The 15074-nt window shown below is 40.3% G+C and overlaps 1 protein-coding gene across 6 annotated transcripts in view; it reads left to right on the forward strand.

The window, feature by feature from the left end:
* The window catches only part of ANKS4B (ankyrin repeat and sterile alpha motif domain containing 4B), a 36326-nt gene extending 23936 nt beyond the window's left edge, over window positions 1-12390 (forward strand). For 4 of the 6 annotated variants that reach the window (XM_064592767.1, XM_064592768.1, XM_064592769.1 and 1 more), the window contains 3 exons: window positions 2698-2742; window positions 4037-4279; window positions 9771-12390. In XM_064592767.1, coding sequence (XP_064448837.1) covers window positions 4116-4279; window positions 9771-10860 — 1254 coding nt within the window. In that variant the 5' untranslated portion in view covers window positions 2698-2742; window positions 4037-4115 and the 3' untranslated portion in view covers window positions 10861-12390. Of the gene's footprint in view, window positions 1-1446; window positions 2743-4036; window positions 4280-9770 lie in introns of those variants that run through there. The other 2 variants (XM_045875116.3, XM_045875113.3) reach the window with 2 other exon arrangements.
* The last annotated feature ends 2684 nt before the right edge of the window (window positions 12391-15074 follow it).

Below are 15074 nucleotides of genomic sequence, written 5' to 3' on the forward strand. Positions count from 1 at the left end.
GCCCTCTTTAATACCCATCACCAGGCTAACCCATCCTCCCACCCTTCTCCCCTCTAGAACCCTCAGTTTGTTTCTCAGAGTCCGTAGTCTCTCATGGTTCGTCTCCCCCTCCAATTTCCCCCCCTTCATTCTTCCCCTCCTGCCAACCCATTCTTTTGAAGAAGAAGTTTTTCCAAGGAAATGCCAAAGGGTGCCAGGAGATTTACCATTAAAAAAAAAAAAAACAGCTCAGATGTCTTACCATTTCACAGAAGAGTTTAAGTCCAAGTCATAAGTACTACTGGAGTTGAGGAACTCTTCCTTCTCCTCCATTTTCAACCCTTCTTCTTCTTGTCTATAATTGCTCTGTCCTCCTTTATCGTTGCTTCCATTCTCATCCTGATTCTCCTTCTCCCCATCATTGTTATCACATTATCACTATCATCATCTTCATCTGGTAATGGACTCCTTGTTTTTTTGTTTTTTGTTTTTAAAGATTTTATTTATTTATTTGAGAGAGAGATAGAGAGCACAAGTAGGCAGAGAGGCAGGCAGAGGGAGAGGGAGAAGCAGACTCTCCACTGAGCAGGGAGCCCGACGTGGGCCTCGATCCCAGGACCCTGGGATCATGACCTGAGCCGAAAGCAGCCGCTTAACCGACTGAGCCACCCAGGTGCCACATGGACTCCTTGTTTAATGGCACTTAGCATTCTACTACAAATAATCCATCTTTGAGAAGCCCTCTCTGAGGTTACATATGATTTTCTATTTTAGAGTGCATTAATGAATGCAATTATGTTTAAAGTGGCTCATGCAAAAATTAGTTGAGGAACATTACCTTGTTTTCAAAGTATCCACAATCATGTTTGAATATTTCACTCTCTCTGGGCTAAAAAAAATTATTTCCCCCCTTTACAAATAAATAATGCTGCTGCCCTCCAGGTTGCTTATACAGCTTCTAGTGGTGTTCTCATAGAAACCACAAAAAGGAACAAACGTTGACCCTTGGAGCTCATTATTGTGAGGGGCTTGCAGATGAAAGCGTTGTACTTTCTCAAAGTGAACAGATACTTTATCTTGGAATAAAGGCTTAGACAAAAAGAGATAAGAAGAATAAACGTTACAGACTTTGAAAATAGGTCTTCCTCACTTCAATTACATGGACTATTACCCAAACATATTAAAGATTTTTGTGGGGTGCCTGGGTGGCTCAGTTGGGTAAGCATCTGCCTTCAGCTCAGGTCATGATCCCAGTATCCTGGGATTGAGCTCTCATCAGGCTCCCTGCTCGGCGGGGAGCCTGCTTCTCCCTCTCCCTCTGCTGCTCCCCCTGCTTGTTCTCTCTCTCTGTCAAATAAATAAATAAATAAATAAATAAATAAATAAATAAATAAATAAAATATATATTTTTTAAGATTTTATTTATTTATTTGACAGAGAGAGACACAGCAAGACAGGGAACACAAGCAGGGAGGAGAGGGAGAGGGAGAAGCAGGCTTCCCTTGGAGCAGGAAGCCTGATGCAGGGCCCGATCCCAGGACCCTGGGATCATGACCTGAGCCGAAGGCAGACGCTTAACGACTGAGCCACCCAGGCGTCCCAAATAAATAAAATCTTTTTTAAGAAAGATTTTGTAACAATATGGGAAATAACTTATGGTGGATTAAAGAGAGGAAAAGACAATGCAAAATGGTATGTATTTGATGGTAAAAACTATGTAAAATATATACCACAAGAGAATATATTAATAGTTCATCAGCTATGTAGGTTGATGGGTTCTAATTTTATTGTTGTGTCTTCAGAGGACAGGGTCTACATGAAACCTATCATCTGATGTTTATTGAGGCCTGCCCTTGTTCTATTAGGTGGGCAGTTTTTATAAATATTTTCTGTGTGCTTGAAAAGAACATGTATTTTCTATTGAGTATAGAGTTCTGCATAGGATTGTTAAATCAAGCTTTTTCATTGTGTTCAGATCTTTTGTATTTTTACTGATCTTTAGTCTGATTGATATATAACATTTAGAGAGTGTATTAAAACCTCCTACTGTGATTGTGGATTTGTTCTTTCTCTTCCAATTCTATTAATTTTTGTTTTTTCTATCGGGGGCTATGTTGTTATGTACGTACAAGTTTAGGACTATCATATTTTCTTGATGAATTGTTCCTTTTATCATTACGTATTATCTATCTTTATCCCTAGCAATTTTTTTGGCTTAAACTATATTTTGTCTGATGTAAATATAGCCATACCACTTTTGTCAGTATTTTCCTTTTTTTAAAGATTATATTTATTTATTGAGAAAGAGAGAGACAGTGCACATGCATGCATGTGGGGGGTAGGGGCAGAGGGAGAGGGAGAGAGAGAATTTTAAGCGGACTCCATGACAGGTGTGGAACCCGAAGCAGGGCTCGATCTCACCATCCTGAAATCATGACCTGAGAGGAGATCAAGAGTTGGACGCTTAACCAGCTGAACTACCCAGGTGCCCCTGTCAGCATTTTCTTGATAAAACTTTTCCATTTTTTGCTTTTAGTTTTTCTGCGATTTTATATTTTAGCTGTGTCTACTGTAAATAAGATATGGCTGGGTCTTCTGACTGATGACTTTGATCCATTTACATTTATTTTTATTCCAGATAGATTTGGACCATGTTTTTGATCTAATATTGTGCTCTTTATTTACACTAATTTTTCTATTGTTTCCTCCTTTCCTTAGGGTGGAAGCTTAAATTATTGATTTATTTCTCCTTTTCTGAATCAGGTATAAAAACTGCTCATTTCTTCCCCAAGCTCTGTTTTAACTGTATCCTATAAATTTTGAGATGTTGTGTTCTCATTTTCATTCAGTTGAAAATAAATCTGATAAAGGATTTTTGTCCAAAATCTATAAAGAACTCTTTTAACTCATTAATAAGGTAATATCCCAAAGAGAAAAATGGGCAAAGAATTTAAATATAAGATGTAAGAATGGCTAGTAAGCACATAAAGATGTGCTCAACATCATTATTCATTAGGAAATGCAAATTAAAACCAGAATGATACCACTTCACACCCACTAAGGATAGCCATAAACAGAAAGACAATAGAAGCTGCAAGGATATGGAGGAATTCTCACCATCCATTGCTGGTGGGAATGTAAAACAGTATGGTCACTTTGAAAAACCCGTTTGGCAATTTCTGAAAAAGTTAAATATAAATTACCATATAACCCAGCCATTCCACTCTTTGGTATAAACATGAGACATAAAATGAGACATAAAAATATATGTCTACACAGACTTGTGTGTGAATGATCGTAGCAGCATTATTCATAAAACCAAAAAGAGGAAGCAATCTAAATGTCCATCAGCTACTGGATGAATAATGAAAATTTGGTATATTGGTATAATAGAATATTATTCAGCAATAAAAAGGAAGTATTTTTACATACTAAAAAATGAATGAACCTCAAAAAATTATGTGAAGCTAAAAAAACCCCCTAGACACAAAGACTATATATTTTATGATTCCACTTTTATGAAATGCCCATATAAAGCAAATCTATAGAGATAGGACACAGATTAATGCTTTCTTGGGGTTGGGAATGGGAATGGGGATCGACTACAAATGAGCATGAGGGATATTTTGAGAGTGATAGATATGTTCTAAAATTGGACTATGATGATACTTGCGCCACTCTGTAAATTTGCTAACAGTCATTGAATTAAACACTTAAAATGGGTGAATTTCATAGTATATAAATTATACCTCAATAAAACAGTTTTAAACAATAGACCTCCCCTGTGAACTAGACTAGTTCTGAATTGTCTGGAAATTATTTTGTACATTCTGTGCCTAGATGACCAGTATTACATTGCTAACAGATATAAAGAAATTAAATGTGCCTTACAACACTCAAGATGAACACAGCAGTCCTTAATACTCAATGTCATGGCCATGCCAGAAAGGAAAGGTCCAAGTTCAGTGCCATGAACCTTTCTGGCTGACTTCCATGGAGGGAGGCTGGAATGAGCTTTGTCCTGGGGTGACACTCTTCCTTGTCACTGATTAACCAGCTTTGTAGGAAGGCTGCTGCACTGACAACCTGCTCTGCCTGGAGAGTGATACCTGGCCAGACTTTGGCGAGCAGAAAAAATGTCTACTCGCTACCACCAAGCTGCTAGTGATAGCTACCTGGAACTTTTGAAAGAGGCTACCAAGAGAGATCTGAATCTTGCTGATGAAGATGGCATGACTCCCACACTCCTGGCAGCCTACCATGGGAATCTGGAAGCCCTAGAAATCATCTGCAGCCGAGGGTAAGTTCAATCTGCTAATTTTGATTGGAGACGGTGCTTCTGGTAGGATTTTGCGGACAGCAGCAAGAGACAGGGAAGTCAGTGAAAACTCTGTCCTTTATAGACTGTCTAAATAATTGTCTTTTTAGAGAAAGAGAGAAAACTGCCTAGAGGTGCTCTTTTCACACTAAGAACTGGCACCATGGGGATGGCTCATCCCTTATGAGCCACACATAGAAAGATTCTGAACTTTAAGGTTTTGTTATCTGCCTTGGGGGTGGGGGATATATTTTAATTCTGTGCTTTTAAAAATCTTTTCCATAAAGTGTAAATGGTTGACTCTTTAAAAATGAATCACTATTCTACTTGACTTTAAGATGTCAATCTTGATTGGAACAAATGATGTGTTTTTATTTTATTTTATTTTTTGTCTGTGCCATTATAATCCCACAGCCTTTTATTAATATTCAATCCTAATGCAAGCCCATGATTCTTAGATGCAGTAGTTGACTTTACAAGCTATAAAAGGGAACCTCAACTATTCTGAAACCTGCTTCTAATTATTTAACAATAGATTATGGACGGTTTGCACTTTTTTTTTTTCATTTGTAACTTTAAAGGAGAAATCTGTGCCACTGTTTTTTAATGACTACATGGTATTCTGTTTTATGGTTTCATCATAATTTAATCAGTTGCTTGTTTATGACATTTAAATTTGAATCCTGTCTTTTAACTTGTAAATAAGTTGAAATGAACATCCTTGCTTATTCATCTTTGTACAAAGGTCTAATATTTCCTTAGGATAAATTCTTAAAGGCAGAATTGTTGACTCAAGAGGGTGCTATGTTTTAGCAGCTTCTGGCACACATTGTGCCAGGAAATTTGCACCACTTTACGATTCCTCCATCATTGTTCATTTTCCCATACTCTTGTCAAAACTGAGTATTACTATTCTTTTTAATCCTTGCCTAGCTGATGGGCAAGAAAATCGTAGTGCATTGTTTTCATTTACATTTCTTTGATTACTAGTAAGTCCAAATATTCTTTATGTAGAAAAACATTTTTTTTTTTTTAAGATTTTATTTATTTATTTGACAGAGAGAGAGAGCACATGCGAGAGGGAACACAAGCAGGGGGAATGGGAGAGGGAGAAGCAGGCTTCCCGCGGAGCAGGGAGCCCGATGCGGGGCTCGATCCCAGGACTCTGGGATCATGACCTGAGCCGAAGGCAGACGCTTAATGACTGAGCCACCCAGGCGCCCTAGAAAAACATTTTTGAAAGACTGATTTTTTTTTCCTGAGAACAGCTTCACCAAAAAAAAAAAAAAAAAAAAAAAAAATCAGATTAACTCCAAAAGAAAAAATTGAAATGGACCCAATGCTCAGAGTAAGTTAATATAAGCAAATTGCCTATTTAGTGACAATACCAATCCAGCTTTAAAAATCATTGCTCAAATGCACTGACCTACCAAAAAGCAAGGGCAAAATATGGATTATTTAAAAATCTCTTCAGTGAGTTTCACCTTTGGGGGAAAAAAAATGGAAAAGAAATCAATGCTAGACTGAATTTAGCCCAGGCAAACCATACAGCATCAATATAGGACTCAGATCATCAAACGAGGGGGGACCAGTTCATGAATACCTGGGCAGGTATGTGTAATGGTTCTATCAAGAAGTATGAAAGACACCAAGGATTGAAAGACAAAGATTGAATTTAGAAGGACCACATGAAACTTTTCAGAAAATATTTTGATTTAAGTTATACACGACCTTGGAAAGTTGCCTTTAAGTACAATTTTTGCAAGTGGAAATAGCTTAAAAGTATGAGGGAAACTCTTGAATCATCTTACCAACAGTTTCATCTATAAATTTGGAATTTTGCATTTGAAATTTTCTTAAAATGAGACCCATTTTTGGGGTCATCTCAAGGTTTTCTTCACGTTCTTCCTCCCATCTTGAAAGGATCATGTAAGTTCTCTTGAGAAAGGAAAATTCCACTACTTTATATGTCCCAAAGCATGTAGATTTAACCTAAAGTTCTTAATACCCTTAACATCCCCACCATAGCTCACTCTCAGTAATTTCTTTTTTAAGTTACCCAATCCAACAATAATTTCAGGCAAATTTAACCAGTATGTTTTTGTTTAGGTTTATACTACCATCTTGGATGTTTTTACAATCCTTCTTTGATGTCTAGAGTACTTAAGGAGTCTTTTGAATATGGTGCTTGGTTAAAATAAATAAAAAGTAAAACTACATCTTTGGGGGTGAGGCACTATGCCCCCTAAGGTACACAACTGTGCTAAGGCTGAAAGAGGCTTCCTTGGATCCAAAACAATTAAATCAGGAGTACTGACCAGACCTCTTGGAAGTGGCTGCCCAACAGAACTATCTTATTTAATATTTGCTTTCCTTAGATTAAATTTCATTTTCTTACCTTCCTCTTTGCCTGGATTTCTCTTGCCCCATCTCCATGCACTCTGGTCACGCTGAAAGGTACTCCTGGTTCCCCAGATATGCCGTGTTTAACATCGCCCATATGTGCATCTGTTCTTGCTGTTCTCCGCTCAGAAGGAAGTCGCCAACTGACAGTTTATGGGCTGGATCTCGTCCACAAATATGTTTTATTTGGACTTCACTGTATTTTTCTTTTAAACTGGAGCCAACATTTAAAAATCAAAAATCCCACATGAAATTCTGGATTTCTGGCTCTGTTTGGAAAATGGAAGCTCTGGCTATATTGTGTCTGCTTTTATTCGAGGTGCCGGGCAGCGGCTGCTGAGTACAGCTGTCCTTTCTCGTTGGAGCTTGCACTCGGCTATGACTTTGTCGAAAGAAGAAACCTGGCTCCATGCAGTTACTTACATTACCTGCTTGGTTTCTTTACGTTGAGTCTGAGACTTCTACTAGGAGATACCATACAAAGGAGAGAAGGACACAGGCTTGGGGCATATGCCTCTGAGGCATATTATCTAATTAGGGAGATGGGCGCATAAATGTTGGACAAATTAAGTAAGATTTCAAGTGTTAAAAAGTTGCAAATTAAGTAAGATTTCAAGTGTTAAAAAGTTGCAGGAGCAACTCTAGTGCTATGGGATTTTATTAGAAGGGTATGAGAAAAAAATAAATATATGAAATTAAGGATTATGAGTGTAGAGACAAGGGAAATGATAATAACGTTTATTGAAGATTCACCATGTACCAAGCACTTTTCTAATGATTTCTGTTAACTTATTAACGTAACAACTCCATGAAAATTATCCTCTTCCTTATCCTCATCCAGATGAGGACACTGAGTCCTATAGAAGTTCAGCTTGAGACCTCGTAGCTGGTGAAGTAGAAAACGCGAGGTGTGTTAAGGTTGGACTGTGTTGTGCTGGAGACCATCAGGCTTGGAGGGAGGCCTGATCCCAAGTGGGCTGCCTGTGTAACACCAGACGAATGAGCTAGGCACTCAGAGCCCCATTTTACCCCTCTGATAATTATCCTGGTCTTTCTCTAAGAAGGAGATGGTGACAGTTTTTGGTGGTGATGGCACTGAATGTGTAGATGCTCATAACTGGAGAGTGGGAGGAGATCAGGGTTCCCACAGAGGAGTTACAAATCTGATTCATCAAATTACAGGACACCAATTGGGCTGCATTGACCAGTGCAACTCTTCTCAGTCTGCAGTGAGCCTATATATCACCTTGGGATCTTGTTAAACTTCAGATTCTGACTCAGGAAGTCTGGGCTGGGGTCCAAGATTGCGCATTTGTAGCAAACTAGCAGCTGCCGCCACTACTTCTAATCCAGGGACCAAACCTTGAGTAGCACAGACTAGTGGAAGGGTCACAGAGCGCTGATGCTGCAGTTGCAAGGGTACAGATCGTCTCTCCTGTTTCCAGAGCCTACTCACCAAGAATGTCAAGACCCTTCTCAGACCCTCTTTCCTGTCCTCCCATGGGGCCAGCCTGGGGGAAGTTTAGTGAGATCCTGATTTGGGGGTCTAGTCTAGGGTGAGGGAAGATGCCCTTTAGAATCTGTATTACCCGAGTTCTCAGCAGGGGCTTGGGCTTGAGGCCAGAGCCATATTAACAGTAAGTTACTACTTACTTTACTTTCTGTTTGTGCCTGTTTGTAACTCACCATCTCATAGGAGGGGTGCGGTTGTAGCCTGGGGCAAGATTCCATTAGGCATTCAGTCATCTCACAAATGTTGACTGAGCATCGACCAGGTGCCTGTTTCTATGCTGGCGTGGGGTCTCTGGCCATCTAAGAGTGCCCCTCAATTCTACCACAAACTGTTGCAGAACTATTCACGTATAGGACACTGTAATTACAGGGAAGTAAGTTGGGGAATCAGTGGAGATGTTCTACCCTTTTTATGAATAATGGTTATAGCAGACACGGTTTGCTACCTACCCAACATCCATTCCACTCTTCTTTTTTGCTGATGGGATCCCAGTTTTGTTCAGTTATTTATTTTCCTACATGTGAGTCTGGTGGGGTAACACTGTTAGAGTGGGAACCAGCTCTTTTTTTTTTTTTATGTTATGTTAATCACCATACATTACATCATTAGTTTTTGATGTAGTGTTCCATGATTCATTGTTCGCATGTAACACCCAATGCTCCATGCAGAGCATGCCCTCTTTAATACCCATCACCAGACTAACCCATCCCCCCACCCCCCTCCCCTCTAGAACCCTCAGTTTGTTTTTCAGAGTCCACAGTCTCTCATGGTTCGTCTGGGAACCAGCTCTTACCAGCTCATGAGAGATGATTGCTAAATTTTCAGAAGTCTGAGAGTCTGTTAAACAGTCATTATTAAAAATAAAGGTATTTAAACTTATAATTTAACAAACTATATTTTTAAATACTCAAAACTTAACACTTCCTAATTATTTGAGTACATTCTATTATCTATGCTCTTAAGATTTTGCATGTCTATTATATCTACATATATGGTGGGAATAATTTATAAAGGTATGCTACTATACATCTCTTCCAAACTCCCTGTCCAGTAATATCACATTAGTAGCTTGGATTTTGCCATAGTGGGTGTATTTATAACCAAAAATTGGCACATGCTATAGATCAGAGCTTTGATCTTTTTCCCTGGGTAAACCAGTTGTTAAACATTTACCAGCACACCACTGGGTAATCTTATCCCTAGCTGCAGCAGGGGTGGGGGTGGGGGGGTGGATTTTAATCAACTTAAGTTGAAAATGGTAGCCTATTTCTCTTCCTGTAGGCATGTGACCCAACTGTGGACAACAAGACATGAAAGTTGCTTTTTTGGGAGAGTTCTTGGATAGCTTTCCTTGCTTCTAAAAAGGAGACGAAAGGTAGAGATGAGCTCTTTCTGTTTCTGGTCATGTGATGTCTAGATGTGACATAGTCGGACTTTAAGAACGCTAAGGCAGGATTAACATGTATTTTGTTCATTTTTGTTTTATTTTTATTTTTTTGTACCTCAGTTCTAAGAAAAATTATTTTTTGTATGTATTTTTGATATTTTCTCTTCTAGAGGGGACCCCAATAGATGCGACATCTGGGGAAATACTCCTCTGCATTATGCAGCCTCCAATGGTCATACCCACTGTGTTTCATTCCTGGTCAACTTTGGTGCCAACATCTTTGCCCTGGACAACAACTTACAGTCTCCACTGGATGCTGCTGCCAGCAGAGAGCAAAATGAATGTGTTGCTCTCCTGGATAAGGCTGCCACTGCCCAGAATATCATGAACCCCAAAAAAGTTATCAGGCTGAAGGAGCAGGCTCAGAAGAATGCTAGGAGGCAGATCAAAGAATGTGAGAAGCTCCAGGAGAAGCACCAAAATAAGATGGCTCGCAACTATAGCAAGGAGGAATCTGGGACTCTTTCTTCTTCCAAGGGCACTTTCTCCACATCATCCCTTTCAAATGCTTCTGCTTCTGGTACATTTGGGTCACTGTCTAAGGGCATTAAAGACACCTTCAAGATAAAGTTCAAGAAGAACAAAGATACAGCGGAGCAGGTAGGAAAGGAGAGCAGAAGTGGGCAGAAGAATGTGATGGAAGTATTCAGAGAAGAGGAAGAAGACGCATTCTCAGGGAACTTCCAAGATAAGCTGCAGTTCTCAGAAGAGGAGAATGGATGTGTGCAACATGAATCCATTCTCAACCGTCCAGGTCTCGGAAATATTGTTTTTAGAAGGAACAAAATATCAAGTTCCGAAGACATCTCAGACAGCAAGAGGGAGTTAGGGCTTAAAATGAGCAGTGAATTGCTACAGAGACAAGGAGCAGCAGATGCTGATGAAGCTGAGGCTGATAAAGAGGAAGAGGACAACAGCCATGAAGATGAGATGCCTTGGGATGAGGATGAAGTGGAGTGGGAGGAAGATGTGGTTGATGCTACTCCTCTGGAAGTATTTTTGCAGTCTCACCATCTGGGAGAATTCCTTCCCATTTTCATGAGAGAGCAGATTGATCTAGAAGCTCTGTTGCTTTGCTCTGATGAGGACCTTCAGAGTATACAAATGCAGCTCGGTCCCAGGAAGAAAGTTCTTAATGCCATAAACAGAAGGAAGCAGGTGCTACAGCAGCCTGGGCAACTGGTCGACACCAGCCTCTGATAGAATGTTGGGGTCCACAGGGTGAGCCTGCAGCAGCGGGGTGATGCTGTGGCCCACTGGAAACACTCAGGCAACACCCCCTCTGCCCAATGCCAGACCACCAGGAATGGTTTCTAGGGATTCAGAGATACCCTCCTAAGAAAGAGGCCCAAACGGTACTCTGAGAAATACTCAATACCTGTGTACTCTGACCACCAGTGAGCAACTCAAGGAGACCTGGGAATAAGAAAATGGTGTTTCTCTTCAATTATCTTTTTGATATTTTTGTATATAGAAAGGGTTAAATGGATGACAGAGAAAGGAAAAACTTTTTTTACTTTTCCAGCTCTGGACTCAAAAATTATAATCTCTCATCACACAAGTGTGCTGTGTACTTCTGATTCTCAAAGCCTGGGGACACCCAACTCCAGTTCTGTCCTTAGCTCTATGACTTTGTCTGTTGGTGGAGACTTGAGTTCCTCCATTGGCCTGAGACTTCATGCCCAACTTAAATGTGCCTAACCCCTTAACAGATGTTTACATGTTTACAAGTAATGGACATGGGTCTATAATACTCCTGCCTGGGAACTGAGATAGAGTGGCAAGTAGGGAGAGTGAAGAAAGAAATAGAATACGGGGTACCTTTTATATAATTTGAATTGTATCTCCCCCAAATTCATATGTTGAAACCTTAAGCCCCAACGTAACTGTATTTGGAGGTAGAACCTTTAAAGAGGTGATTAAGGTTAAATGATACTATAAGGGTCATAAGGGACACAAATGGATGGTGTCCTTGTAAGAGGAAGAGTCACCGGGGATGCACATGCACAGAGAAAAGGTCATGTGCGGATACAGCAAGAAGACAGCCACCTGCAAGCCAAAGAGAGAGGCTTCAGGAAAAACCAAACCTTTCAACACCTTGATCTTGCACTTCCAGCCTTCAGAGCTGTAAGAAAATAAATTTCTGTTGTGTAGGCCTCCCAGTCTCTGGTATTTTGTTATGGCAGTCTTAGCAGTCTAACATAGTGCTGAAGCAAGAGGGTAAGAATGGAGAGAAAAGGGACACCTGGGTGGCTCATTCATTAGGCATCTGCCTTCAGCTCAGGCATGATCCCAAGGTCCTGGGATCAAGCCCCGCATTGGGCTCTCTGCTCCACAGGAAGCCTGCTTCTCCCTCTCCCACTCCCCCTGCTTGTGTTCCCTCTCTTGCTGTGTCTCTCTCTGTCAAATAAATAAAATCTTAAAAAAAAAAAAAAAAAGAGTGAGAAAAGAAGGATAGTGAAAAAAGTCTGGCCTACTTCATAATTTTTCTAAAGGTAAGTGGCTTCTGAAATTTCAAAAAGGGGGAAAAATCTAGGTCATTTGTAGGAGAAAGCTGATGGTAAAAGGAAATTTTACATTTTCATGCTTATTATGTGCATATCTTTTATTTACTGTTGTCTGCCACCATCACCACATGTCTGAATACAAGGAAGTTCTAAAATATAAATTGGCAGCATTGCTGCTGACATTTTTGAATGGCAATCCCACATCCAAATTGAAGCCCTACTGAATAGCTAAGCTTCACTGGATTTTTATAGCCAGGACTTACATCAAGTGGAATTTACCATTGATTGTATGTATAATATAGAAACAGCTGTTCATCTTCAGCATGGTTCCCATGCACATCTGTTTGGGTTACTTCAAGAGGCACCATGGAGAGGATAAGCTTAAGGAGGATACAGATGTTTACATCTGATGAACAATTGGCTCATTCTTCCTCAATGGATTGATTCAGAAAGATTGTCAGTCATGGAATAAATATGTTGCCCTAGGGGATGATTATGTTTCCAAATACCACATTTTGTTGGTCTGGAATAAACTGAGGTTGTGTTTGCTTTCAAAAAATGTGCACAAAAGCATTTGGCATATAGAAGACACCCAGAAAAAGTTTGTTGTGTCTGAGCCTGTCTGTATCATACTTCATTATTTTAGACGCCAGGATCCTCTCTCCACATGTTTCCCAGAATCTGCCTAATAAGATCCTGGTTCCTAGGATATAGGAGAAGTAGAAGCCACCAGGGGAGTGCTGCTGTTAACAAAAAGGATGCTTTCTAGTAGTGCTTTGTACATCATTGTCAGAGGTAAAAGTAATATAAAAAGCCTCGTGATGCATTCTGGTACAAAGAATTTTGAGCTGGAAACCAACATTGCTGTGTGGAGGATAGAATATCACGTTATGGAAATGGAAAGATACCTCTTTGGGAGAATGAGAAAAGGCAGGCCAGTGGAAATGTTGCTGGATCTCAGCTTTAAAGGATTTAGTTCTAAGTGCTTCGTGGGAATGCCTCATTTCTAGTTGGAATTTCCCTGCTGTCCTACTGGAGGGGCAGCATTTGGCTCAGAAAATACAGGAAGGGGAACGTTTGTTTGTCCAGTAGAACTGGAAGCTCTCACCATGACCACCCCCTTGGTCTTCATGTCAATTTTGTGATGAGAGAAAGGGATGTGTATTTGAAGGACATGTGGATTGTAAAAAAATCACCTAAAAATTCCATCAAAAATTGCTGGATTATAAAGAAGGGACCAAACATCATCCCTTTATGTTATCATAATGAATAATCATTAACCTTTGTGAGGCCAGAATGGGTTGTCAGAGTTATATATTTTTTTCAACAGCTGAATTTTATTTTTATTAAGGTAACCCAGCTTCTAGACTCGATTGGCTCATCTACCATTCCCCAAACATCTCCTGTTGCTTCATTTAAGGGGTAAATACCATATGTACAATTGTCACAAAAAATTGGCTCAAAATATATGAATGAAACAGTGAGAATTACTTTGGGTCTTATGTATCAGGGAGCAAAGAAGGTGAATTAAAACGTTCCCATACTGAGAACTCTCTTATGCCTACCTCCCTATCAGAGAAGCCATGAAACATGAAATTCCCACCTCTTTTGGGGAGACATTTGCCATTGGGGGGGTCTCACCAGGCACCTTTATGCTCTTCTCGTGGGGCTCTTGGCCTCTTTTGATTTATTTACAGAATCAGTAAGTGAGGGTTCTCCCAACTTCTCATCATCAAAGACATAGCCTCTCATGCAGCATTGCTATAAAAAAGGCTTATCCCATATTATAAAAGGTTATAAGTGTTCTAAGAATTCTAGATATTTCAAACTAAATGAAACAAAAGAGACCTAAGAGAAGAAGCTAGAGCAATATAAACACCTTGTCTAGAGAAGAAGCTAGAGCAATATAAACACCTTGTCTAGAGACAGTGATTAGAGGATTATGAGCCAGGATGAGGTTAAATATTCACTGAACTCAGACCTCCATCCCTTAAGCTAGATGCTTAGCTTAGCTCAATCCAGTGCTATCAAACTCCCCATCCCCCTTGCTTCTCTCTCTCTCCCTCCCTCCCTCCCTCTCTCTCTCTGTAGTCTAACATAAAAGTCAATGAGAAAGAGAATAAATAACATTTCACTGAAGGAGTTTGAGAAGTTACAGTGTGCAAATGCATATCATGCTTATGTGTCAGGTCATCCTGTTATACATGGCAGTTGTATGCTTGCAATTCCTAAATCTGAGTCACCAGCCCAGACCATTGTTTTGGGCTCCAAATCCATAAGCCCGAGTGCTTATCTGACATCTCCCCTAGAATGTCTCACAGTTACCTCAAACTCAATATGCCCAGAAGTAAACCCATCTTCTCCCAAGTCAGTGGTTCCTAACTGAGATAATTTTGCCCCAGGGACATCTGGCAATGTTGGGAGACATTTTTCATTATCATGAGTTGGGGGCAGGGGGGTAATGTTACAGGTATCCAGTGGGTAGAAACAAGGGATGCTAAACATCCTACAGTGCATAGGACAGCCCGCCTCAACAAATGTCGGTAGTGCAGAGACCGAGTGAAAAGCCCAGTGCTGTATCTACTCCTCCTCTTCTGAGGAACGGCAAGTTTCACTTAACAAGCCTCTGATCTTCTCTCTGGCCCTTCCTCTCTCTGTCCCCTAATTACAGCCTCACCAGGTTTCCTGTAGCTTCCTGAATATAGCATACCTCTCGTATGCCTGTGTCTCTGCACACCATCATCCGTCTTCCTAGGAAACCCTTCCTCCATGTAGCCAACCCCATTGGGAGACTCACCCTCTCCGCCCACCCCTAGTCTGGGTTGGATACTCTTCGTAGCTGTGCAGGCCATCTTCTGCTTAATCTCCAGAATCTCCCTCTGCTATTCTCCACCCTCCTTTGTGTCC

This window comes from Mirounga angustirostris, unplaced genomic scaffold (genome assembly GCF_029215605.1).
Source record: "Mirounga angustirostris isolate CCGP_5_RB_7025 unplaced genomic scaffold, mMirAng1.0.hap1 SCAF_5, whole genome shotgun sequence".
In the NCBI taxonomy this organism is placed as follows: Eukaryota; Metazoa; Chordata; class Mammalia; order Carnivora; family Phocidae; genus Mirounga; species Mirounga angustirostris.